This window comes from Hoplias malabaricus, chromosome 18 (assembly GCF_029633855.1).
Source record: "Hoplias malabaricus isolate fHopMal1 chromosome 18, fHopMal1.hap1, whole genome shotgun sequence".
Classification (NCBI taxonomy): Eukaryota; Metazoa; Chordata; class Actinopteri; order Characiformes; family Erythrinidae; genus Hoplias; species Hoplias malabaricus.
This window is the reverse complement of record NC_089817.1, coordinates 10,056,044-10,079,888: the sequence shown is the minus strand read 5'-3', so window position 1 is coordinate 10,079,888 and position 23,845 is coordinate 10,056,044. Positions and strand designations below refer to the sequence as shown.

The 23,845-nt window shown below is 38.5% G+C and overlaps 1 protein-coding gene across 3 annotated transcripts; it reads right to left on the bottom strand.

Annotated features, from left to right (window-relative positions):
• Positions 1 to 222: 222 nt before the first annotated feature.
• On the bottom strand, positions 223 to 23,080 carry purg (purine-rich element binding protein G). 3 transcript variants are annotated; one of them, XM_066651716.1, is made up of 9 exons: positions 11,606 to 11,731; positions 10,179 to 10,320; positions 9,363 to 9,528; positions 8,820 to 9,057; positions 7,929 to 8,072; positions 7,680 to 7,842; positions 2,254 to 7,538; positions 2,113 to 2,165; positions 223 to 1,488 (listed from the first exon to the last, which is right to left on the bottom strand). In XM_066651716.1, exons 2-9 carry the CDS (start codon positions 10,294 to 10,296, stop codon positions 873 to 875), a joined length of 6,783 nt encoding a protein of 2,260 aa, XP_066507813.1. In that variant the 5' UTR covers positions 10,297 to 10,320; positions 11,606 to 11,731; the 3' UTR covers positions 223 to 872. The 3 variants fall into 3 exon arrangements, with proteins under 3 accessions (XP_066507813.1, XP_066507815.1, XP_066507816.1); XM_066651718.1 differs by lacking the exon at positions 11,606 to 11,731 and adding an exon at positions 10,792 to 10,842; XM_066651719.1 differs by lacking the exons at positions 223 to 1,488; positions 2,113 to 2,165; positions 2,254 to 7,538; ... (3 more) ...; positions 9,363 to 9,528; positions 11,606 to 11,731 and adding an exon at positions 21,923 to 23,080 and having other exon boundaries at positions 10,107 to 10,320.
• Between the last annotated feature and the right edge of the window lie 765 nt (positions 23,081 to 23,845).

Here is a 23,845-nt window from a genome sequence, read left to right as displayed (position 1 = left end):
AAGTTAGACTGAAGCATTTTGTAATTTAAGTACATACAAGAAATGTGTGTGCTATTTCAAGACATATTTCTTTTACAGGACATATTTCTGTTCTTCTTCCCAATATCTGATCCATCATTTTCTTATGATGTCTGTGCAATACCCACTGAAATATTAGAAGAAATATTAAGAAATTATATTTAAAAAGTGCATTTTTGTTTCTCATGCCTTTATAAACATTTTAATATTAAAATAAATCACAATATAAATACCAAAAGATATAAAAGATTCAGCATTTTAGGTTTCAGAAATATTGGCTGTAGCCTATATTTAAAAATTCATTCTTAGTGATCTGACCTCTTTACGATAAAGTCTGTAACGGACCCCTTTGTGGGCAATGGCCTGAGTGAGCTGCATTTGTTTCCTGTGTTTCTTCAGTCAAAGACAGATGATTAAAAATAATGCATTGTAAAATACTGTCATGTTTTGTTCCCACCCTAAATGTCTTTGAAATATTATATCCAATGTCTACACAGGCACAAATCTTTGACCAACTTTAAAGGTATGGATAGGTGAATACATTTAGCCTTTTATAAACACATTAACAACATACTGTTCAGAACCATTACATTATAAATATGAAAGGAAATAAATGTAACATCTTTTTACAAGCTAATTAAATTACAATATAAATAGATACACACTGTGTTATTGTCTATTTACACTGAATAAAAAAATATAGAAACAAAAGATAGTTAATTTTTGGAGTCTTCACTTATGGACATACTTGTTTTAAACAAAGGAAATAGTAAAAACAACAACAACAACAACAAAATAAACATGGTAGTATGTAGTAGTACACTTAAATAACAGCCATACACCATGTAAAGCATCTAAACAGGGTGGGGATGGTATTGAGTATCATTATTAAGGGTTGGTCTTGGCACAGATGGGGCCACTGCGTATGTTTGTCCGTTGAAAATGAAGTAAGGATAGTTTATTTGTGTTGATATCCCATGTGGTGCAATCTGGTTTAAAGTGTTTGAGAATGGCAACTGTGAAATAGGCGGGGGCATTACGGTAGTTGTAGAATGAGGAAAAGGCTGCATCAGAGACACAGTAGCTTCATTTGCTTGCTCTTTTCGGAGCTCGGTATGATGGTTAATTCTTTCAGTCACTCTAGGGTTTATTATAAAGGGTGGAGGCCACTGCTGCTGTCTGACTGCATGGCTAATTTTTATGTCTGTCTTTGGTTCTGTGCATGGAATAGTCGTCCTCCTTTTTGATAATAGGAGAGCCCTTATTTCAGGGTGTGATTCTGAGGTCTGGCCGATTCCTGGTAACTTCAAATCCCAAATATGATTCTCAGCCATCCTCCAATGTGCTGCATTGCTTTGTTGGGGGGAGGCAGAGTAAGACTGTGTTTTTCCAAGCTGGGCTGGCAGACTGGGTTGAACGAGTGTGGTTACACCGACATCATTCAATTTACTCACAGGTGGATGAGTTGCCCTGAAGACACAAAGAATAAATGTTACAAAATAGCTTCCCTCTTCAGCCATAAAGCTTAATAGAAATGGGAATTATATTTATATGACCTATAACAGTGCAGTCCATAAGTTATTATATCAAATGTTTTTATTGCTTTGATTAAACAGAATAATCAACCAGTCAATAATAAAGATATTTAATTGGATATAGATGTTTCTACTTATGTATTGTATTCAGGGATCAACAGAATCAATGTAACTGCCCTTTTTTATTGCATAGTGTTTGCTTCATTAAATATAATTCCAGCATTCTAGAGTTTAGTTTAAAGTGTCCATTTAACACCCTTGGTACTTCAACTTTAACTTTTAATCTGAATTGTTTTTATTATTTTTGTTTTTATGAGTTATTTTAAATCTTTTTTAAATGCTTTTATTATTTGTTTTAAATCTAATTTTCATTCAGTTTGCATGTTGTTGTGGCACTGAAGTATTACAGGTGCATTTGTTAAATCAGTATTTGCAAGAATGCTTAATAAATGAGCAAGAATGTAATAAACAATGGTAGAACTACTTCAGTATGTTATTGGAATAAGGTGAGCCACAAATTCTTTTCTTGCACCAATTTTTAAAACGTTTTCTTCTTTACCTTCTTCTCGTTGGCTGATAGGTCGCCTTTGTTGGGTCTTCTGCTTGAATGCCCTAAGTCATGGCAAAAACGGCCGTTTAAGATATTTTGTACCATAAATAGAGAACATCAGTCATAAAGTAGCTTAGAGTTAACCCTTACCAGTGAAGTCTGTGCCCTCTCAGTAGAGATCCCTGACTGTGTGTTCCTGTAATTCCTGACAGTGTTCATTTGCTGCTGTGCTGTGATTTGTCCTCTTTCCACAGGCTGACCAGGCTGTTCAATTCTGTTAACCAATGCTATGCCCGTCTCTGTCACTCCATAAACAATTTGTGGATTTGACCTTTTGTATTCAAGCAGTACTTCATTTGATATCCCTTGCTCTGTTTCCCTCCAAACAAGAAGCTTGGATGCATCATAAAGGAGATGCTCTATACCAAACCACGCCACTTTATTATTCGGTTCACGGGATTTCAGAAAGGTGATTTTTTCTTGAAGATACCTGCATATAATGGAAAGATGCTCTGCTTTTCCCACATCAAATATCCCTGGCAACCGATCTGAGGGTGTCTCAATAAACGTTATCACAGTACGGTGTGCCTTTTCCAGACTTTCCAAGTTGTTTCCAAAATTCATCATGAGTGCTACTGGTACAGATAAAAAGAAGCTTTTAATATCAGGGGGATTTCTGAGTGCAGCTTCTATTTCAAGTCTTTCTCGCTTGCTCTTCAAGTACATGTAGTATGAGGTGTCAGGCGCATCTTGGAGCTGTTGGTGCAGCGTGGATACTGCAGTATAGTACTCTTCCAATTTACTGTAGCCTTCATTGGCAAGGCACTGCTGAAATGATGAAAACAATGATGATTGTTGCTGAAACCCAACAGCTCCCTTGTAGAGTTCACCATAGAGAGAAGGGTCGTACCAAAGCAAACTCCTAAATGTGGGTTTTCCACTCAGAAAATTGATTTTATTTTCAACAAACTGAGAGGTTTCCACCATCATCTGCAGCTCTAAGAATGAGTTTAGTCCCTGAAATTTTATTTCTACTGGTGCTGGAGGATGGTCTAGATATTTTTCTAAGACAAGACTCCTTGAAATGCAGAACTGGTTGAAAGACACATTCTGATCTTGCTCAAAGTTTGAGATGAAATGTTTCAACATGCTTTTGCATTTTATCTGAAGAGGGCTGAGTTGCACCACAGAAACTGCATGGTCAGCTAATTTCAGAGTGCTGGAGATGTCTGAGATGCTATACTCTTTCTGAGCATATGTAGATTTTTTCTCATAAAGGGTTTGCTCATTTACTTTTGTTGGTTTCTCAGCAGATAGATTTCCTTGGCTTTTCTGTGCACTTGATAAGTTTGGGTTTACTAAGCCTTGGGAATGGATGGTGTTATTTTGCTGCACTGCACTTCCATGATTTGGCAACCAATGTGGCAGGTTTGGTAAACTAGAGGGAATCGGTGGTTTGTCCATGTCCTTGTTGACAATGAAAAGTGGCTGAGTATCATTTTGGACTGGTTCCAGCATGCTAGTACTGTCTGGGCTAACCCTTGCCAGTTTGCCCTTTCTCTTCATTTTTGATGCATTGCTTTTTGGTGGGTTACTGTCTGTGCTTATCTTTCGTTTGGTAGAGGCTACAGAGGAATTGACAGTTTCTTTTATAACATTGCACTTTCCGTTTGAAGGCAGCACATGATCAAGCGTATGCCCTTTTTTAGTTGAAACAAAGTCGGTTCCTTGTTGTCTAAGATGAGCCAGATCAAGTCTGTTTATATCAAATAACTGCTGCTTATGGAGAGTACTATCTAAAGTTATCCAAGCCATTGGAACTTGACTATCCTTGACTGAGTTATTCACATTTACTGGTTCCTGCCTCCTGACAGTGCACTCAATTTTGGTCAAATATTCCCTTAACTTAGAGATGAGCTGGGTTTCTGTGCTAGGAAGATTGTTTTTGTCTTGTCCTTGCCAGGCTGGCTGTAGATTGTCTGTCACTGCAGTAATGCCTAATTTGTTTGCATCTTTAATGACTTTGTTGTGCAAATCTGGTGTAACCTCCAAATGTGAGATAATTGTTGAGCTTTGTGTATGGCTTATAGTAGAATCTGACTTTGAAGCTGGTTCTGAAGTATAATTCAATTTCACGTGATGGGAGATAATATCTTCCTGGGCACTTTTCACTTTTCTCTGGTCATCATCAGATGTTTCAGGTCTTGGTAATAATTTGGTATTTACCTCAGTGCTGTTTGCAAGACTGCACAAATCACTGTTTTGAATTTTAGTGCTCTCCTCCATCTCTCCCACTTTTTCATCATTTGATACATTAGCCAAGATATCCACAACTGATTTGATTACACCACCCCTGGCTTTGTCCATAGCACCGTCACAAAGAGTTTCCTTCTCTTTCTCTGTGCCCCTTTCATCATTATTCAAAGATGTGGGTAAATCTGAAGTAGTCGTCTGGGCTTTAGACGTGCAGCTGATGATCATATTACCTGAGGACATATCACATGGGATACTTGAGACTGTCTCAACCAGGTCACTCTTATCCTCATAAGTTCCTCTGTTGTAATCAGTGGACATCTTTTCTGTTGAACATTTGTCCTTTTCTACTGACTCTGCAATAGCTTGAGATGTGGCCTGTGCTTTGTGTTCTGCTTTTGCAATCTCACCATCGCTGTTTGACTCACTGGTGTCAGGACATGTGATTGGGGAGGGTTTTTTCTGAATACAGATGCTCCTGTTGTTTGTTCCTTTTTCTGGTTCAATTTCATCAGTTATTAACAGATCTTTGACATCCACTGAAATCTCTCCTTGCAATTCCAAGGTATCACAGATGCTTAAATTCCCTGAAACCAACTCACAGATGATTTCTGTGGATTGTTTTTTGGAAGTTGTAATGTGGCTTAACTCATCATCATTACTTGGCGTATTTCCACTGACAGATGTGTTCAGACAGGAGTGCTCCTCATTTGAAATATTAGTCAAATTGTCTCGACTGTGCTCAAGTCTGTCGTGGCTTTGAAGGTCACAAGACGATGATTCTGTACTTGAGTTACAAGAATTGGAAACTTTATTACTATCGAGTGCCTCTTTAGTAACTGGTGGGCAAGCAGATAATGTTGATTTTCTTTGCAAAGTTCTGGAAAAATATTTTTTCTTTAATGGGTTCATTGCTTTGCACAAGTTTCTTTTCCTGCGCCGCAGTGCTCTCACACAGGTTGGCAATTGCGCTGAATGTATTAAAGAATATAAGCTGACAGTTGTCGTTTTCCTACTTAACACCTTGGAGTGTTTCCCTTTAAGGTGTCTGTAGTTAGCTTGTGACATCGTCTTATTAAATCTCTGTGCCAATATTTGGATCAATTTAACATTATTCATTCTTCTATCTCCATCACTGCTCAAGCTTAAACCTCCTAGATCAGATGTCACATTCCCAGTGAGATGACTTGTGTTGTTGTTGACTTTTTCATGATCTAAGACCATTAGCTTCCTATTAAGGCTACGCAATTTAGAGAATCGTTCAGAAAGTGTTAGCTTCGCTGTTGCAGAAGTTGCCTGGTTGGACTTCCTCCTAACAATGAACTGGAGGTTTTCTCCACAATCAGCTTGGCTGCAGTCTTCTTTGGACATTGTGTTATTAGCAGAACTGTATAGCTGATTAACACAAGGTATTTTGTGAAGATCTTTAGGCTGGAGGTAAGATTTGTTGGAGCTAGTGCTCGCTCCATGTAAAAAGGGCAAAAACTGTAATCTATTGTATAATGCGCTGTGAATAGTGTTGTCTTGTCGTAATTCACCCCTCTTTACCTCGATAGACATTTCAGAACTCTCTTCAGGTTCAGAACGGATGAAAGATTCCTCTTCTTCGTTGTTAGTGCTCTTTTGATCACTCGGATCTGGCCTCATTGCAGCAGCAGAGGGGAGATCATAACTTTCTGACACTGAGATGTCAGCAAAGTTGGCCGTGTCCTTGGCTGTGAAATATTTGAATTCTGTTTTGGGATCCTCTTCTATATCAGTACTTAGTGTAGATTCATTTAAAATTGTGGAACATTTACTTTCTCTCACTGCGGAGGGATTTACTTTGCCTTGTTCTGAAGGACAGATTGGAAGCAAACATTGTTTAAATTCAGCTGTACTCTCTGTGGCTTCTGTCTCCTCTGAAGCATTCTGCAGCAAGGGACCTCGCTCAGGGGACTGCTTTGAAATACAAGGTTTTCCCACAAGTTGAGCCACACATTTATCTTGAGTTTCTTCAGATTGTTCAGGAGAACCTGGTGGAAGATTCTGCTCATTTTCCTTCAAGATGTTTAATGTTGATTCCCCCCTGTTATTTCTGACATTCTCATTGTCTGTGTTGAACATATCTGCTGTAGGTCTCTCAGTGTTGAACAAAGTTTCGGCGATCAAATCAGAAACATCAGAGGTGACGGAACGTCTCCCTGTGCTCTCTTGTTTTACGGGAGACTTGTCCACTGTGGTCAGGCAGGTTTCACTGATTCTAGGCTCTGCATTAGCCACACTCAAGCCATTTTCTGTTTTAGTGTCTTTTTGAAAGAGTAGCCCTTGTCTATATTTCTGGTAATACGTCTCATAGTAATGTATACGCTCCATCAATGATTGTTTTTGCTCTGCTGTCAGGTCTTTTTGAGACCATACATTTTGGTGTCTCTCCTCCTCTGACATTTTAAAATATGCAGCATATTTTTGAAATTTCATTTTGAATAATTTAATCGAAGGCATATTTTCTGGCCTAGTTTTTGGACATAGGCTTGACTCAGGCTCTTGAGGACCATCTTGTGACGGTTTGGGGCAACAGTCCTTACTCTGCCCCTCAACCACTTCCAATGACTGCTTTTGATATGATACACTTCTAGAGAATTCTGCCTTTCCTTCTTGTGACTGTCGCTGGCATCTCAGCTCATCGCACTCTGAAACGATGTTTGCTTTCTCTTTTTCTGAGCCTTTATTCTCTGTGTTTGTTTCTTGCCTGGACAGCCTTGGGTCTTTTACCAGTCGAGAGGAGTAAACTATGGTGGAAATGTTTTCTGTTGAAGTTTGGGGTGTTACACTACAATTCTCTGTATTGCTTCCAAAGGTGCTTGTGGTGTTTAGGTGCTGTACAACTGAAGGAAAGGCAGATTCATCTGGATAGTTTTGCAAAGGGACACAGTTCTGGAAAAGACTGCTATCAACATATGGTAGTGAAGGATTGTAATATCCCGCTGTTTGATAAAGAGGCATATATAGTGGTGGAGGAATAACAAGAAGAGGGTTTTGCAGATCATTGTGTTGAAGTGGAGGATCTAATCCATGATTCTGACCAGTATAATCTGGCCCTACACAGCTTTGTGTGGCAAAATGTTTGAATGTCACTTTAGCATTCTCTCCTTTTCCTCTCCTCTTAGCCACAGTGCATCCTCTTAAACGATCCAGAGACCCTGCCAGGGTTGATTAAAAAACATGAGCACTTCATCTACCAATATATATGTATGAATATGTATCATTGCATATGGTAATTATTGTTTAATAATAATTAAAAAAATGTGAATCACATGTTGTTGTTGAATACTTTACCATACCATGTGCAAGGCCGGTAGGATGCTTAGTAGGAGAAACTGGTGGGCTTATAGATGTGGGTGGTGTTGTACTAAAAGCTGGAACAAATAAAACCACAGCATAGGGTAAACACTGCCTTGGTCTTTTGTTGAGCTCCTGGTTTTCACTGTAGTCAAAGAGAAACACCTAAAGGCATAAAGTAGCAATAAGTCCATCAAACAGCTTGGTGTTATAATTTTATTATTTCATTTTTTGTTCCTGTACTGACTTACAGATGATCCTAAGACCTGCTGGAAAAGGCTTTCACGATATGACACCGTATCTTTAGACATGTGACAGTCAAAGGCAACTGTTGGGTCAGGTGTTCTGTTCCAGTCTAAACTTGGTGTAATTTTTTTCACCTTTCCAAAGAGGACCTTTAATTAAACCACAAAAAAATTAAAGCAACATATCCATCAAGATTTAACATGTTAAATAGTTTAACAGTTCAGAACAGTACAGCACTACGAAAAAGTCAAAGAACACACCTTCATTTTTCTATTAATATTTTGTAAATATGGCAAATAAGCACCATCTTTTTTTATGTTTTCAGTCTCAGCACAAAAACTGCATATTTAATAGAAAATTAAACAAAAGATTTAAATATATTTTAACAGTGTTTAATATTTACTGTGTCCACCTTTAGCCTTACAATATTTATTCTTTATGTATGATTTGCTTTCATATTTGTCAAAGAAATCTGCAACAGTATTTCCCCACACTTTCCATTTCCATATGTTGTAGATATTTAATTCCAAATACACTTTGTTTCAGATCTGTAGCACTGATGAGGCAAGAGTGGTGAGTAATTTTCTCCCATCCCTCAAAGATGAATGCTTTAAATAGTCTGTGTGGTGGTGGCAGGTGTGGTGTGGTTTTTATAGCATTACATATTACATCAGCTCCTTTTTGGGAAACTCTTGTCTTTTCAATTTAATTCAGTTTTCCCATTTTTAATGCAAGTGGATTAGCTTATGTGTTCTCTTCTACATCTCCAGAAAATATAATAGATTGTATTGATGGGCATTTTGACTGAATATTAAGTTTAACTTTGCACAGTACTGTACAGTCACAGTATATATTTTTACTTGCTAGTGTACTTGCAAATGTAGAGTGCAACTAACCTTAAAAACGATCAGGCTTGGTTCACTTAACATGCTGGTGGTTGCATGTTTCAGAGCCACATCAACATGTCTGAACAAATAAACTCCATGTGATGATTTTCCCAAGTAATTTTGATCCTGAGTTTCAGTCCTTAGCCCATGCTGGTAAATTTGATTTGTTGTTTCATGTGATGCAACCATAAAGCAAAATCGTTCTTCCATTTCTCTTCCATGCCTGCCTTTTGTTCGCATCTCTGATCTGCAATGAGTGAATTAAAGATATATTTTGTTAAAAAAAAGAAAGAAAAACAAATAGTTTTGCTTGAATTCATAAACAGTTTCTCACAGTTTTTTACCCCCCATCATCCCCCATTGCTCGCTAGCAGCTCATGTGAGATACAGGAAGCCCACACTCTGCTAGTTAATCTGATAACAGCGTTCTGGGCCCCTTTTTTAATTAAGCTGTTTAGAAATATCTGATTCTAATCTTAAAATATCTAATCTTTTTCTACTTGCTGGTGGAACGGCCAATTGGGTTATGGGAGGGTCTTGTGGTTACCTTACCTCTTTTCTGAAAATTCCTTGAGAAACTCTTCATTGTGCACTAACTTTACATCTCTCCACAGCCAGGCATTAGCATGCTCCTTCCTCATGTCTAATCTGGCCTCTCTCAATTTGGACTGAATAAGACTGTAATCCCGGCTTTCCTCAGGGCAAGGCTCCAGGAGGACTGTTCAGCAGCGGAGACAAGCAGGGAGCATAGTTAAAACCCACAGAAAAGGCAAAGACCTATAGCTCTTTAGAGCACTTTGTCAAAATATTTGCTGGTTGCATCTGATTTTTATCTGGAAAATAATGAAGTGGCTATTTTTCTTGTCTTGAGGTAAAACCTTGTATCTACGGTTTCTAATATGTATTTTCTGATGAATACTTTTTTTATTTCGAAAAGAGCACATACTACAAAACATGTCATGTAATAAAAACAATAGAAATATAAATACAGCTCCCTCATCATAAACCTTCCCCATTCCAAGTCATCATCTCTGCGTATGAAACATATATCTGCTTCATGTCTTCAATATTTTCAATGGACATATAAAAAAATACATATAATCATACACATGCATACATATAATAACAATAATAATTCATTTAAAAAGGTTTTATTATTTTTTTGTTTTGTATAATGCTGCTCTTTATGTTGATGAATCCAGAAAAGAGAGATGGTCAAAATTACTCAATAAACTCTTAATACATCCACACCCATTAAATGTTATAAATATACATTTTTGACCTGTAAATCTGCCATTTGGTTTTGTCTGGAAAGTAAAACAATTTTTTATATTCTGTATTTTGGGTTAGTGGATTAATCAGAAACACCTTGTCCAGACACCCGCTTCTTCCTGGGAATGGTGAAGTTCTTCAGTGCCAGGGTGGCAGCAGGCTTAGTGGGATTTATTGGGGAGAGCTGGATTCCTTCCTTCCCTTGTCCGTCCATGTTTGTTTACTACAGAATATCACCCTGAAAAAAAGTACATGCTTCTTTTCAGTTTCATGAAAAACACCCATCTGTGTCTTTTGTTTTTAACTCAGGCAAACTAATGTATTTCTGTACCGTAGTTAGAAAGACTCTCCTCCTGTCAGCTGGAAAAGCTGCCATGCTAATGTGTGAAGACCCACCTGTTTCAGTGTTACTTGCAGGCATTGTCTCTACCTCACAACAGAGTTAACCATGTGAGTAGCCATCTAAAATAACACATTTTTATAATAACACACATTGCTGATATCACTTAATGCTTGTTTCACAGCACAAGCATGAACACAGAAATAATGCATTGCTCAAATATATCTCTTCATTGCTCATTACTTTGACCATTGTCAGTTTGACCATTATCTTTTCCTAATTATAAAATGTAGAATTCTAGTCCCTGATCCCTTCAGTCCAACATAATTAACATTAACCCACAGCTATTTAGTCAAAAACAAATCTCACCCATGTTCATATTGGTGGAGGGCCTTGCTGGCGATTTGTCCTGGTTACGACATGTTTCTAATCTAGCAGTCCTGTTTAAATTGACCTTTGTCTACTCTCTGTAGATAAGCGTTTGATGTTCCATTTGTTGTGTTTCAACCATGTGACTGTATGACCATGAAAACTAATAAGTTCTTCAACCACACAATCTTCAACTGGTATACACTATACATCTGGGCCAAATGTGCAGACCTATACACAGCGGATAAGTGTGAAGGCAACACATCCAAGAGCAGAGAAGAATATTGAAAAGAGAAAGACGTTTCAGGCAAACTCTTTCCGCAAAGCGGTAGAGAAATGTGGAAATAGCAGAGATAATGATCTCTGTGCAAGATATTTTCAGTAAACTGACAATATTACATGACTGTGGCACAACTTCATGCTGCTGAACATGATGTTCATGATCGTTGTTATGAAATTCATAAAACAATTACATCAATCTATTCACGGAAAGTGTCTGTTATAGTTCAGTATATTCTTTTTCCTTGCGTTACAAATTCCATATGGTGTGCCCTTAAGAAATCTCAGTGCCAGTTTCAGGCATTGCGCTGATAATCAGTTGTACAGTGCTGTTCTACAATGAGAATAAGTAACGGCAACACATGAAAATAAAAAGGTATTGCTGTTATAAGGATACAAACAGATAATATTTATTACTAATCCACTTACATCCATCCTTCTAGCACATATGATCTGCTTCTGTTGCCTCTGATATCTCGTTTAGTTAAAGACAGTTCCTTATTCTTTAATTAAAAGAAATGTTTTGTGTACTTACCATAGCGATAAATGCTTTAAGCTTTTGTAACCAAGGAGCGTGGGACATGCGTTTGTAGGGAACTGTGCAGTTTGTCACTTCAATTTGAGGAAGATCAACTGAGACATACCAAAAAGGAAATAGCTTGACCTCAAACACCGAACTGCAAAGGCACAGGAAATTACCCAGCACTGCTAGCTTTACAACCATAGGTTGTGCTTCTTTAGTCCAACCACAGCATGAACTTTAACAGACTTAGCTACATGACAACCCTGATGGACCATGGAAATCTCTATTTTTTTATGTACTATTATGTGACAGATACTCTGTTGACAACATTAAAGTATAAGGCAAAGACTATTTGTTAATGCTAGGTGATTCAATGGACATCACTGATACTGTCTTTCTAGGGCATCCTCCCTACAGCATGTGGCGCAATAGCCTTAAACCGCATACATTTTTCAACTGAACAAATGATTTTCTATTTTTATTAATACATTTTTCAGGCTTCATACAGCAAGTACATATTCATGGGTTTGTATCTTCCATGAAACTATCTTGCAGCAGTCGTTGTTGTTATGATGCAAGTATTCTACAGATTGCAACAAATTGGGAGGGAAATAAGTTTTACATGTGTACAGAATGTAAATTTAGATGATTTCTTAGTGACTGAGGAAGAGTTATCACATTGAAAATACCAAAAATACTATATTTTATACACCTCTAAATATATCATTGCTGTTCAATGAAAAACACGTATCTTTTTGTTTTGTGGGTCGTTTGAACACAGCAGCTGTTCTTCACATGGTGTGAAAATTCCATGGTGAAAGAATGGACCAACTGAAACGCTCCAAAATCTTTTTATTTTGACCTCCAATGAAAGCTAAGAGGGTATTTATTTTCTTCTGTAAAGTTACAGTTTTGGAGAAACATGTTTTTCATTGGACAGCAATGATGTGTCACACCTAAAGAGACTTATTAAAAAACGGCATTCAAATTACATGCTTTAATGATTTGATACTGAATAACGGAACACAGACTGTAGGGGGAGCAAACCTTAGCTGCTCATTTTAGTTTTCAACATCATTTGAACTCTTTTTACATTAATGTCTATGGAAGTTTTTTTCCTTCTCCTGTAAACTTACTAAAGGTGTTTTTAATTGGACAGCGATGATATGATAGTATGCTATATGTAGAGTAACTAAGGCCTCTTTTTTCCCCTTGTAAACAGCAGCAGCATAACAGGAAATGGTGAGACAGTTGCATCAACTGACCAGTGGGGAGAGTGGCTAAAAGCAGCAGCTTTTTTCTTTTTTTTAATCTTTACACAATCTAATGCTGCAGTTTGGTCTCAACCACTTCCTTTTTCTGCTTAAACCTAATTAGAGTTTCACATGAAACAAAAGTTGGAAATTATCTTTAGCTGCCCTTCTTTTGTCATGCTGTGAATTAATTGCATGAAATTAGTAAGTGTACACTGCAGGTATGCGAGAGCTCCTATTATATCAGACAAAATTTAATGATAATTACATCTTCCGCTTTTCAGTTTATAAGTCCTCCAGAGTCAAAATATCCTTAGCCGCAGTTTCCAAACCTAATCACGTTGGCGTATTTCTTGTGTTGGACAGTAACTTATGAAGATACTAATTAAAATGAAGCGGTTTGTAAACTATGTCTCAGGTCAGTTATATAGAGGTTTCAGTCATGTCTGTATTATTGATTTTGTAGAGTAGGCAAGCGCTACTAAAATACCTTAATAAATCTTCCTAATGTTAGTTTCCTTTTACAACATAGTATCAGAGATCTACAGTCTGTAATTGTGGAACTACAATGTGCAGATATATAAATGCTTACAGCTGGTTAAACTGTTCTAATTTGGTCAAACATTTGAAGACATTCACTGTGTCTAGCACAGATCTCTGGAGAAATGTTCAGCCAGGCATTCTACACAGACAAATTTTTCAGCTGTTCAGCTGAATTTTCCTGGCCAGATCTTTGCAAAACCTTCTGAACCCCAGTTGACATTAACAATTATATTTTCATGTCATTTGACCAGAAAATGTTCTGCCAATACTCATCAGGCTTATGTTCATGTTCTTTGGGAAACCTCACTCTTGCAGTTTTGTGCCTATTTCTTAGTAATGTCTCTCTTCTTAAGAGCCGTCTGTAAACGTCTATATCATGCAACATTCTGAGTTGGTTATCTTGGATGATGTGTCTTGTGCTAAGTCATGTAGTCTTCAGTGTAAGTTTGTATAAATGGCAGGGAGTGCACTTTGGGGGTCACTGTGACTTTGCTTAATGGCAGCAGCACAACAAACTAAAAAATTAAAATAAAAATAAAAAAAGCACTAGCTATATATTAATGACAAAAAAATAGAGTCATTGTTACACCTGTAACAAAAGGTGCACACTGAGTAGGAAAACAAATCTAATGAAAATGCAAATCCATTAAAACTAACAGATATTAATATTGCTAATAACTACCCACCTGTGAAGAAGTACATTTTCAGAATCAAAAGTATTTACCACGCAGAAGGAAATTAACATACTACATACTTTAACGTCAGATTTGTTATTTCGTTTTTATTTAACAATAAAATAAAAGAAACAAAGATAGAACCAACACATCCACATTCTCCTTTGTTTTTAAAGCATAGACTTACACATCTTCCCACTGAACACTCTGTAATATATATCTCTTTTCTTATACTCTGTGACACATTACAAGTTAATAAAAAAGACAAACTTTTTAAACATAAGCTTTAAAAAATGTTTTTTTTATTATTATTTTTTTTTATTTGAATTAGATTGTCTATGAATCTTTTGGAGTTTATCCACACAGAGGTTGGGTAACTGTAAATAGGCAACTCAGTCCCGAAATTAACTTTGGTGCAGGTATCCTCAACCGTTTAAAACGATGAGAATCATCCTGGATAAGTTACAGTTGCTTACGATCACTTCTAAATCATCTCACTGTTACTGCAGCTATCTGCTAGTGCAAGCTCACCACCACCTGGCAGCTCACCACCTTCTGACTGTGGTCAGCCTTGATGTTGAGGTTTCTGCTAACCACCCGTGCAATTTACAGTTACACAAAACCACTCGTGTTTAAGGGAGAATATCTTGCCATTCGGCTGGTAATTGACCAATAACGTAGCTTCAAGTTTGCTTTACTTTATCAATTTTCACTCGACATGCATGCACCTGGGGTCCGTATGAGCACCTTTATATATCATAATATAGCACCATTTTTTTAAAAGTCAGTCGGGACCCAGCTGTTGACATGCATGAACTTTAAAATCTTTATGTATCCTTCAGCTGTATGTATCCTACATGTTGCAACCTTTTACAAACATTACAAGGCATTGAATGAATATTCATACAGTACCATACATGTTAAACGTGAACTAATACAGTACACACGTTAAAGAAAGTGCTACAATACAGAACAATTGCTTTCTTGTTTTGAGTCTTATAATATTCTATAGGACTATAGGAGGACACACTAATGAAGTACATTACATTATCAAAAGATACACCAAAACATTTTTAATTCACCATTTCTTTTGAAGTCTTTATCAAACACATATACTTCTAAATTCCAACTGCAGCAGAGATGCCATGGTCAACACAAAGAAAAAGAAAACAAACCAACAAAGCTTCGATATCCACACCTTTACAGCACATTACCCACACGACTATCAGTTATTAACACATGAAGAGGACTGTGCCCTTTGGCTGGACCAGTATTTTCAAACTGCCGTTATAGATTCTCGCAGAAACTCATTCTATGTTAAGTCCTACTTTTAAGAATGCTCAGTTAACCCATTCAAAACGTCTAGTTATTTTGTGCCTCAGAAACTACTATAAGGACAACTACGTTACACCTTGGTGTTAAAGGCAAATCAAATTTGTAACAATAAATCATAAACCTAAACTAAATCATTACAATGCCATTGTAATGATTTTAAGGCTTATGGGTTAATAAGTGTTACTTGAATACAAGTCAGGCTATGCATTATAACAGTCCAATTCTATAAATTCAAGTTTTAAAATAAACTAAAATAGCTGCATTGTAATAACCTTTTCTATGGTCTTTTATGTTACTAAGTGAAATTCACACTTAATAAAAGGGCAGATCATTAATTTTTTTCCCCAATCTACCAATCTTCAACAACATCACCCTGAACTGCCTGGAAAGACTGGAATAATTCACTAGGAAATAAATGTAAACTAATAAAAACAAATAAACCAATGCAATATTTGCATACCATTTTGAATAGAATGGTACAAAACAATATATTATAATATTGTGATCAATTTATAATATATGTACACAACATAATTTTTATGTTTATTTGAGGTCGATGTAAAAAAAGAAAAAGTATACAACTTTAAAGTGCGTCTTTTTTGTCTTTTAACTGTACGATTTGTACTACTATACAGCACTGTGCAAAGTCAGGCGCTTCCCTTCATTTGGTTAAATTCCAGTCAAAATAATTATTTTAATGATGTACAACATATAAAAGAACGTTGATGCAGTTCCTCTTTGAAGACTCCTGTTTGTTCTTTTCTTATCTACTTTGAAACATGTCTTTAAAAATGTATGATTTGTACTCGCCAATTTTGACTGGAAATGAAATAAACAGAGGCTGATCTATGACATTTGCACAGTAATGTGTTTTAGAGGTAACATCCTTTATGGCCTTATACTCCTCTCTTTATCACTTCTCAGGGGTACAGCTATTTCCCATAGAAATCAATTTAATATTCTAATATTATATAACAATAGAATTTACTAATAGGATCTAAGTTATATCAATGCCCAGCACGCATGAGCCCTGAAATATACTCAGTGAATAGGAGAAAAGAGCATTCATAAGAGGTAATCAGCCACAGTTTTTGAAAGATAAATCAACAACGAGATAAAAAAAGAAGTAGCTAAAATTTTTAAAAAAAACTACTGTGGGTCAATTTTCTGGACATTGATTTTTTTTATTTTCGATTACTCCTAGACAAGAACTAGGACTGTGGGTATAACTTAGTCAGAGACTAGGTGTAATCCATGTCCAGAAAATTAACCCAGAAAGTTCACTGCTAGCAGAAATGTTCCATGACCACAAGCACTGCCTCTTGAGTTAGCTTTCACCGTACCATATGCACACGGTCTGTCATACACTCTTAGAAATAAAAGTGCTGCAAAGGGTTTATTGAGCCATAGATTACCCATTTTTGGTTCCATTAAGAACTCGTTTTGCTAATTTATGAGTTTAAATGGGTAAAGAGACTTAAGATCATGTGATGGATATTTAAATGGTTCTTTACACTCACATATCTCTTAAACATACATGGTTCTTTACGCAACCAAAAGTGGTGCTTTTCTGGCATCTCTTACTTTTAAGAGTGTACTCAAATGATGACCCTCAATACAAACATTAGAATGAAGTGTACTGCCAACCACACACAATATGTCTTGGTCATGTCTGTATCATATTCCTCTGCTCTCTTGCTTTATGAGGCTTTAGTTCAGAAATAACAGAGCCAAAATACCAACAGATCATATGATATTTACAGCTAAATCTGGTCCAGTCTACTTTTTTTTAAAGAGCAAGTACTCTAAGAGGCTAAATGTGCTGTATTTTCTTTGTAAAATGAGTACTTATTGTTAGACGGTCTTTATGTGTGTGATTGTCATAATTATCACATGAGTGAGAAATCCTTCCCTCCTTGTACTCACATGGGTAAGAAACAGTCCCTTCTTCTCAGTTCAAATAGTAGAAGCAACAGCAGCATCAGCAGCTAAAAGTGCTGTTTTAATAAAGTGCTTGTGGGAAGTGCTGCTTTCATTGAATGTCTTAGGACATTTTTAATGTGTCAGCCATGTGAGCTAAGCCCACGTGATGTTTTGCTTATGTTCCCCTATCACATATAAGAGGAATACAACTCTACAACTGATAGCTCTAAAAATTGCTAATGGTCAAAAAATGCATCAAATATCTAGTTAATATCTTTACCTTTATATCAAAGTCATTTAAAGCACTAAGAACCAATAGGAATGGGCAAAAGGATTGCTTTTTTTTGTCAGCTGGACATTATTTGCATACATAAACATGCTCAAGTACATCTCTCAGACCTTTCACACAGCTCTGATAATGAGATAAGGGGCAAATCTTCAAGAATTTCAAGAAAAAAAAAATCCTAAACCAGATCTTATGCTTTATTGTGCTATGAGGCATGAACAAATGTCAAGTAGCACATAAACGGTCCTCATAGAGTACGTAGGCATCTGAGGGGCCACTGCCAGTCAGTTATGAGGCTAGCGTATGACTTCAGACACTGCTTTCTCTGCACTACTGCATGAATGGCAAATGTCAAACACCTCTTTCCTATGATGACATTAATGTTTCCACAGAGACCTTTTTGTTTTTAACATTTACTTTTCCTCCATCTGTGCTTACGCTGTAAACGCACACCCTCCAAAATACATTAATCCAGAATTAATATAGTTCATAAACTGCGCTCTCCTCAGGGCGAATGGTAACACAAAATCGGCTTCAGTTTGTTAAAGTCTTCAGATCAAATGTGTAGCCAGTTTTATCATGAAGCCCTGTTTAAGTACAAAAACAGTAAAGCCCTTAACACACACATCAGGTATGTTTTCAGTATAATGTAACTTGTTAAGAAGCCATGTGACTATCCACTGGTCACCATTAAAAATGGCATGAGCAAGCCAAAGAGTTAGCAATGACCAAATCATACATACATAAGTGCTATATTTTGAACCTATATGCTATTATAATCTATTTTGCACGACACTTGGGCCTTTCACTCCTCAATAAGCTTTCAAATTTGCCTTGCCTTAGTATGAATTCAGGGTCTTTTAGTTAAGCTCTGTATATATGTGGATTTCTATTTATTTATTTTTTTTAAATTGTGAAAATCCACAGCCAGCACAGCAGCTAGCTTTGCGCTAATTCATAAAAAGGGGGCTTATAATCCAAACACCAGCCTGCTCAAATGCTCCAAAGCAATTAATGTAAAAGCAATCTCTGTATTGGGTGCACTTTCTGGTTTAGCAGCTCCTAGCGTACTAGACCAGAAGTGATGATGATGATGATGATGATTACAGGTATCTGCTCTGAACTAATGCTTAGCTTTAGCAACTGCTATATGAGAACGGAACCTATCTAAACAGAAAGAAACAAACAAAATAAAAAAACTCTCAAATTTGAGAGTCCTTCACCCGTCAACTACACTGGTAGTTAATAATATTCTTTAATACATTTCTAGCTTTTCTCATAATTTATGGAAAATATTTATGGAAATTCTGAGAAACGTTATGTCCATAAGACAACGTTTTAATACATCTTTTCTTTTCTTTATTCATATGAAAAGTTGTGCAAAGTAGTACAATTGCACTGTTCCTCTAGTAAAGCCTAGTGTTTTTCACCATGTTATTTTCATGGTTAATAACAAACTCAAATAATGTTAATATTAAGATAGTAGTATTTGTTTGGGTGAAGTATGAAGGGATCAGCTAAAGTCTTAATTCCAAACACACTACCAACTGATCATTATATTGATTTTAGTAATATATTATGATAAAAACCGAGGCAGATCAATACACCTGCGCTGTATGTTAATGCTGCTGCTACACCTGTACCAAGATCATAGCATAATGCATGGCTGTTTGTGCTAAATAGTTATTTGCCTACTATTTTCAAAGCAGCATTTTGTTTTATAGATTTTTATAGATATTTATAATTTAAAATGTTGGGCTGATAAAAAGCAAATAATGTTATTAATGTAGTGGCTTTGGCTAATAGTAAATACTTAAATCTGTTTGAAAATTCATGGTCAGTTAATGATCACTCCCTCCCCACAAAATGAAATGGAATCCTTATATGAAGATGCTGATTAACTAATGTCCCCTAGCTCTTGTTATTTCTACTCAATGATTTTTTTCCTACCTCCTGAAAAACATATAACAAGAGAAAAAAAATAACTTCTCCCTTCACTTTCATGTTGTATTTTTTAGACTTTCATTTTGTGAGTTATTGTGCAATGTTCTGTACTAAACCTAGAGATATTGCTGCAACGTTTGTAAAATTGTCATTTTCGCAAGATTACTCAGTATACAGTGCCACGTCTCTGACAAGCATACCTGCCATAGTCTCGCTGTGTTAATTCATTTATCTGTTCATCTAATTTAATCTGATCTTCCATTACAGAAGAAGCATTTTTATGTTCATCCTTTAAAGCCTGTTCACTCCACCTGGCTGCGAATGGTGAAATGTGAATGGGGCGGCTAGTCTGTATGCGTTCAACAGACATTTAAAAATGCTACTTCATTCATTTATCACACAAGTGCATTCACACACACACACACACACCACTTCAGCGCTGCTGTAAATGCTGAAAGAAATGTTTGTCCTTTGCATCCTTGAACTGGGTATGAGTCAGATTTTTAAATATTCATATAGTTGCAAGGGTTTTTTAAAAAAACAAATAATACATTTAGAATTGTATATACACAAAGAGCTCCTCTCTGCTGTTTTGTTCGCATATTAATTTATGTCTTATCTAATGTCTATACCCCACCAGAAGGCATCAGCTTACCTTTTGGTCAGAGCTTCTCATCTGTTTACCTCAATTATGAAAGCACAGACAGAATACTGCAGCCAGCTAAGGGCTACACCACGCTGTAATTGAAAGGTATTTGCTGTGCTGACAGAGTTGGGTACAGCAGCTATAAAACACTGGACCATTTGTAGGATAGTGCTTATAAACAAGAAGCTCGTTTTCTGTTTTGTATTTTGAAGAACTGCGACATGTTTCTCTTAGGGATGCACCCAAATGGGAATTTTCAACATTTACAAACGGTTGAAGTTGGGACTCTCTTTAGCAGTAAAATGAAACAAATATAGATCTTTGAGTTTGGCTGTTAACATCGGTCTGATTCCAATATTATAGTGCATCCTTCATCAACGTCAAGCCTCTATTCACCTTTTAAGGATTTGTCGTCTGGATCTGGGTTTATAGCACAGCCATTGTAGATGACTGCAGCTTCTGTTGCAGCAGACTGTAGCCCTATGCTTTTAAAATGATTTTTGTTAAATATTTTGCTAAATATTTAACAAATATTAAAATAGTGATTCTTTAAAAAATAATGCCTTAGTTTTATATAAATACAAATGATTAAAATGCCCACTGTAAACTGTATCTAACCTCTCACCTTTAGCAATCATATCCTGCCAATGTGTGTTCAAACTGGCACAAGTCACCGTTCATAAACAGAAAAAAGAAAAGAGCAGTGTTTCTAGGCTAAATGTAAAAGTGCTATTGTAGTTGACCAGAGTCGTACAGTACAGTAACAGGCTATAGAGGTACATTGTTCCAAAAACAGGCTTAGAAACTAACACTGGAGCATTATTTCGATCAGGTCTGCTAGGTGTGAAGCATCTTACACACACGCACACACACACTCACCATGGTGTGTACCATTACAAACTCACTCACACACACACACACACACCGTGGCCCGCCATAGGCCCATCATCAGCGCTAAATCATGAGTGTGGGGGAGGGTGGGTTTACCCTTCCACAACATATAGCATATCTCAGACATAGCTCTGCAACAGCGTGTACCTGCTTCTGTGAGTAGTGACAACAAAGAAAGTGAACCTTCACTCTGTGGCCTTCCAGTTTAAAATGATGTAGGAAAACTTTTCTCAGAGTTTTTTTGACGCATGACACAGAAGCTTATATTATCTTCTGGAACACGTTGGGTGTGCATGGACAAAAGACATGTTTTGTTAATGAAATAAGTACTCATCCTTTGCAGACAGCACATGCTTTTTTGCACAATTACTTATCATTTGCTTGATTAATTACTAGGAAAGAACATTAAACATGGACTGTGCAAAATAGCACTTTATATTTGATGCTTTCCTACAGCAAATAAAAAAACTGTGCAGAAAACATGCACAGAAATGCAAATTTAATGCCATAATGTGACATCTATAGCAGGGTTGCCAGGACCAGCAGAAATCTCCAAACCCAAGCTTCTAATAGAAAGCTAAATCATTGTCTTAACTTAACTTAACCTGGCAACCCTGATGTTTAAGACTCATTTTCACTCAGAAAACATGTGCAAAATCGCAGGTTTAGTAGGGCATGATGATTGGTTTGTGGGAGGGGGGGCGCTGACCCGCTAAATGAATCCTGGATGCAGGGCCTGGTAAGTTGGTGTGCAACATTACGTACTTTCAATCACACCACACACACACCATGGTGACCAGATGTACACTAACCCCTCACCCCCCCAGCACGCACACACACTAGGTCAAGCCGTCGTCAGTCGTCATGCTCGTGTTCTTCTGTGCGTCTTTCCGTCCTCCTGTCAGCAGCACGGCAGGCCAGTATACGCCGCATCTCCTCCTCGTATCTCATGAAGCTTTCGCCGAAGCGTGCCCATGCCTTCAGTGGCACAGTGATGGCACTGCGATGCGGCTGCCGTACCTCGCTCACCTTCAGGAAGACGCCACGTCGGTTGGCGCCCACATCAAAGTAGAAGCGCTTGTTGTCCACGCGGAAGGACGCGGCGTCGGGCAGGAGCGCACGTCCACCCTCGCCTTCCCCGCGCCCATGGTCCGTGGGGTCGGTTTCGCCGTTGGCGTCGTCGCCGAAGTCTTCGATGAGCTGCGAGAGAGCATCGCGGAACTCAATGAGTCCCTGCGCAGGTAGGACAACCGTCTGCTCGGCCGCAACACCCCCAGCACCAGAGCCGTAATAGCCCACGCTGCCTGTGCTGCCACTGCCTACCGTCTGCCTGATCCGCAGGAACCGACCGCGCTGGTTTTCCTTCAGGTCCAGGTAGTACTTGCGATTGTCGCGTTCGATCAGCTCGCTCTTCAGTACTCTCTGCGCCTGCGCTGCCGACACCGTCGCATGCTCGTCGGAAGGCGTCGGCGAGTCGGAGCCGGCGTCGTGCTCGTCGTGCTCGTCCTCGTGCCTGGCCTGCTGAGTCTGACGGAGTCCTGCGCGCGCGTAGCAGTCGATGAAGCCGCCTAAGCTGCAGCGGAGCTCGGGAGCGAGCGCCATGGACAGCGTGAGTTTGCTTTTGCGCACACCGCCGCCTCCGCGCCCGCGGCCCAGCCACACCTCCGCGATCTTGAGGAAACGGCCCCTCGCGCTCTGCTTCACGTCCAGGTAGAAGCGCTTCTTCTGCACATCCACGCGCTTCGACGCCAGCTCCTGCACGTCTGCGCACGACGGCGGCGGGAACGCGGACGGCCTCCCTCTTCCTCTGCTCCCGTCAGCCATCATCATCTTCCTCACTCACTCACTCACTCATTCGCTCACTCACTCTTTTAAGTCACTCGGTCACATCTCGCGCGGACACCGGTGCCTCGCTCTCTCCATGCGGCTCGGGCTTGCCTCGTTCCGCCTTGTGGTCCCGTCGATCCGCTGGGTCCTCGTCGTCGTTCTGACGCTTCGTCGGTCCAGTTTCAGCGCGTTCTCGTCGAGTAACCTCGCTTGACCTGAAAACGGCTAAGCGGTGGCATCGGCTCGCGCCCGGGCGCGCGTCTCCTGATAGGGAAGGTCGTACGACAAACGCGTAGAATCATCGGCTGCGCGGGTTTCTGTGTGCTCCTGCCGGTTATTCCTTTTCTATCTCATACTGCTTTTATTGTACCTGTCCCTCGCCCGCTGTCTTTTCTCCTCACTTATCCGAGGCTGCTGGAAACACCAGCGAGCCTGCTGAAATGAAAGAGAGGGAGAGGGAGAGGGGGAGAGAAAGAGAGAGAGGGAGAATGAAAGAGAGAGAGACATAGGGAGAAAGAAGGGAACCGTTCAATCCCTGGAAGCCACCAGAGGGCGCCGCTTCAGCACACCGAATGAACTCAATGACCCTCCCCCTCCCCCTCCTGCTTTACTCTCCACGGCTTAAAGACACAGCCTGTAAATTAAAGTCCAACGTCCACGTTCAGGATCAGAATAAACCGCATTTTCTGTTTCCCTCTCAGGGATAAATAACTCGTACAAATGGCGTATAGATTCCCTCATGTAGAGAAGCCATTAAACAGCTTTGTGCACATTTCCATCAGCTTTTACACCCATTAGCCCTTTCCCTTTCGTACTCTACCTTTGCGTAGCCTGTGATAGTTCTCAGATGGAATTAAGCCACCATTTCACCTCACATGCCCTCAGCTGATGCTACTGTCTATTGATAGATCTGTTTTCTCCCCTCTCGTT

Bases quoted from the DNA above. Each gene is read 5' to 3' on its own strand.
- purg (XM_066651716.1), bottom strand. From the start codon at position 10,296: ATGGACGGACAAGGGAAGGAAGGAATCCAGCTCTCCCCAATAAATCCC. The intron at 9,058-9,362 runs GTAAGGTAACCA...CACTCATTGCAG, and splicing joins AAGGAATTTTCAGAAAAGAG to ATCAGAGATGCGAACAAAAG. The intron at 8,073-8,819 runs GTTAGTTGCACT...GTTTAATTAAAG, and splicing joins CAAGCCTGATCGTTTTTAAG to GTCCTCTTTGGAAAGGTGAA.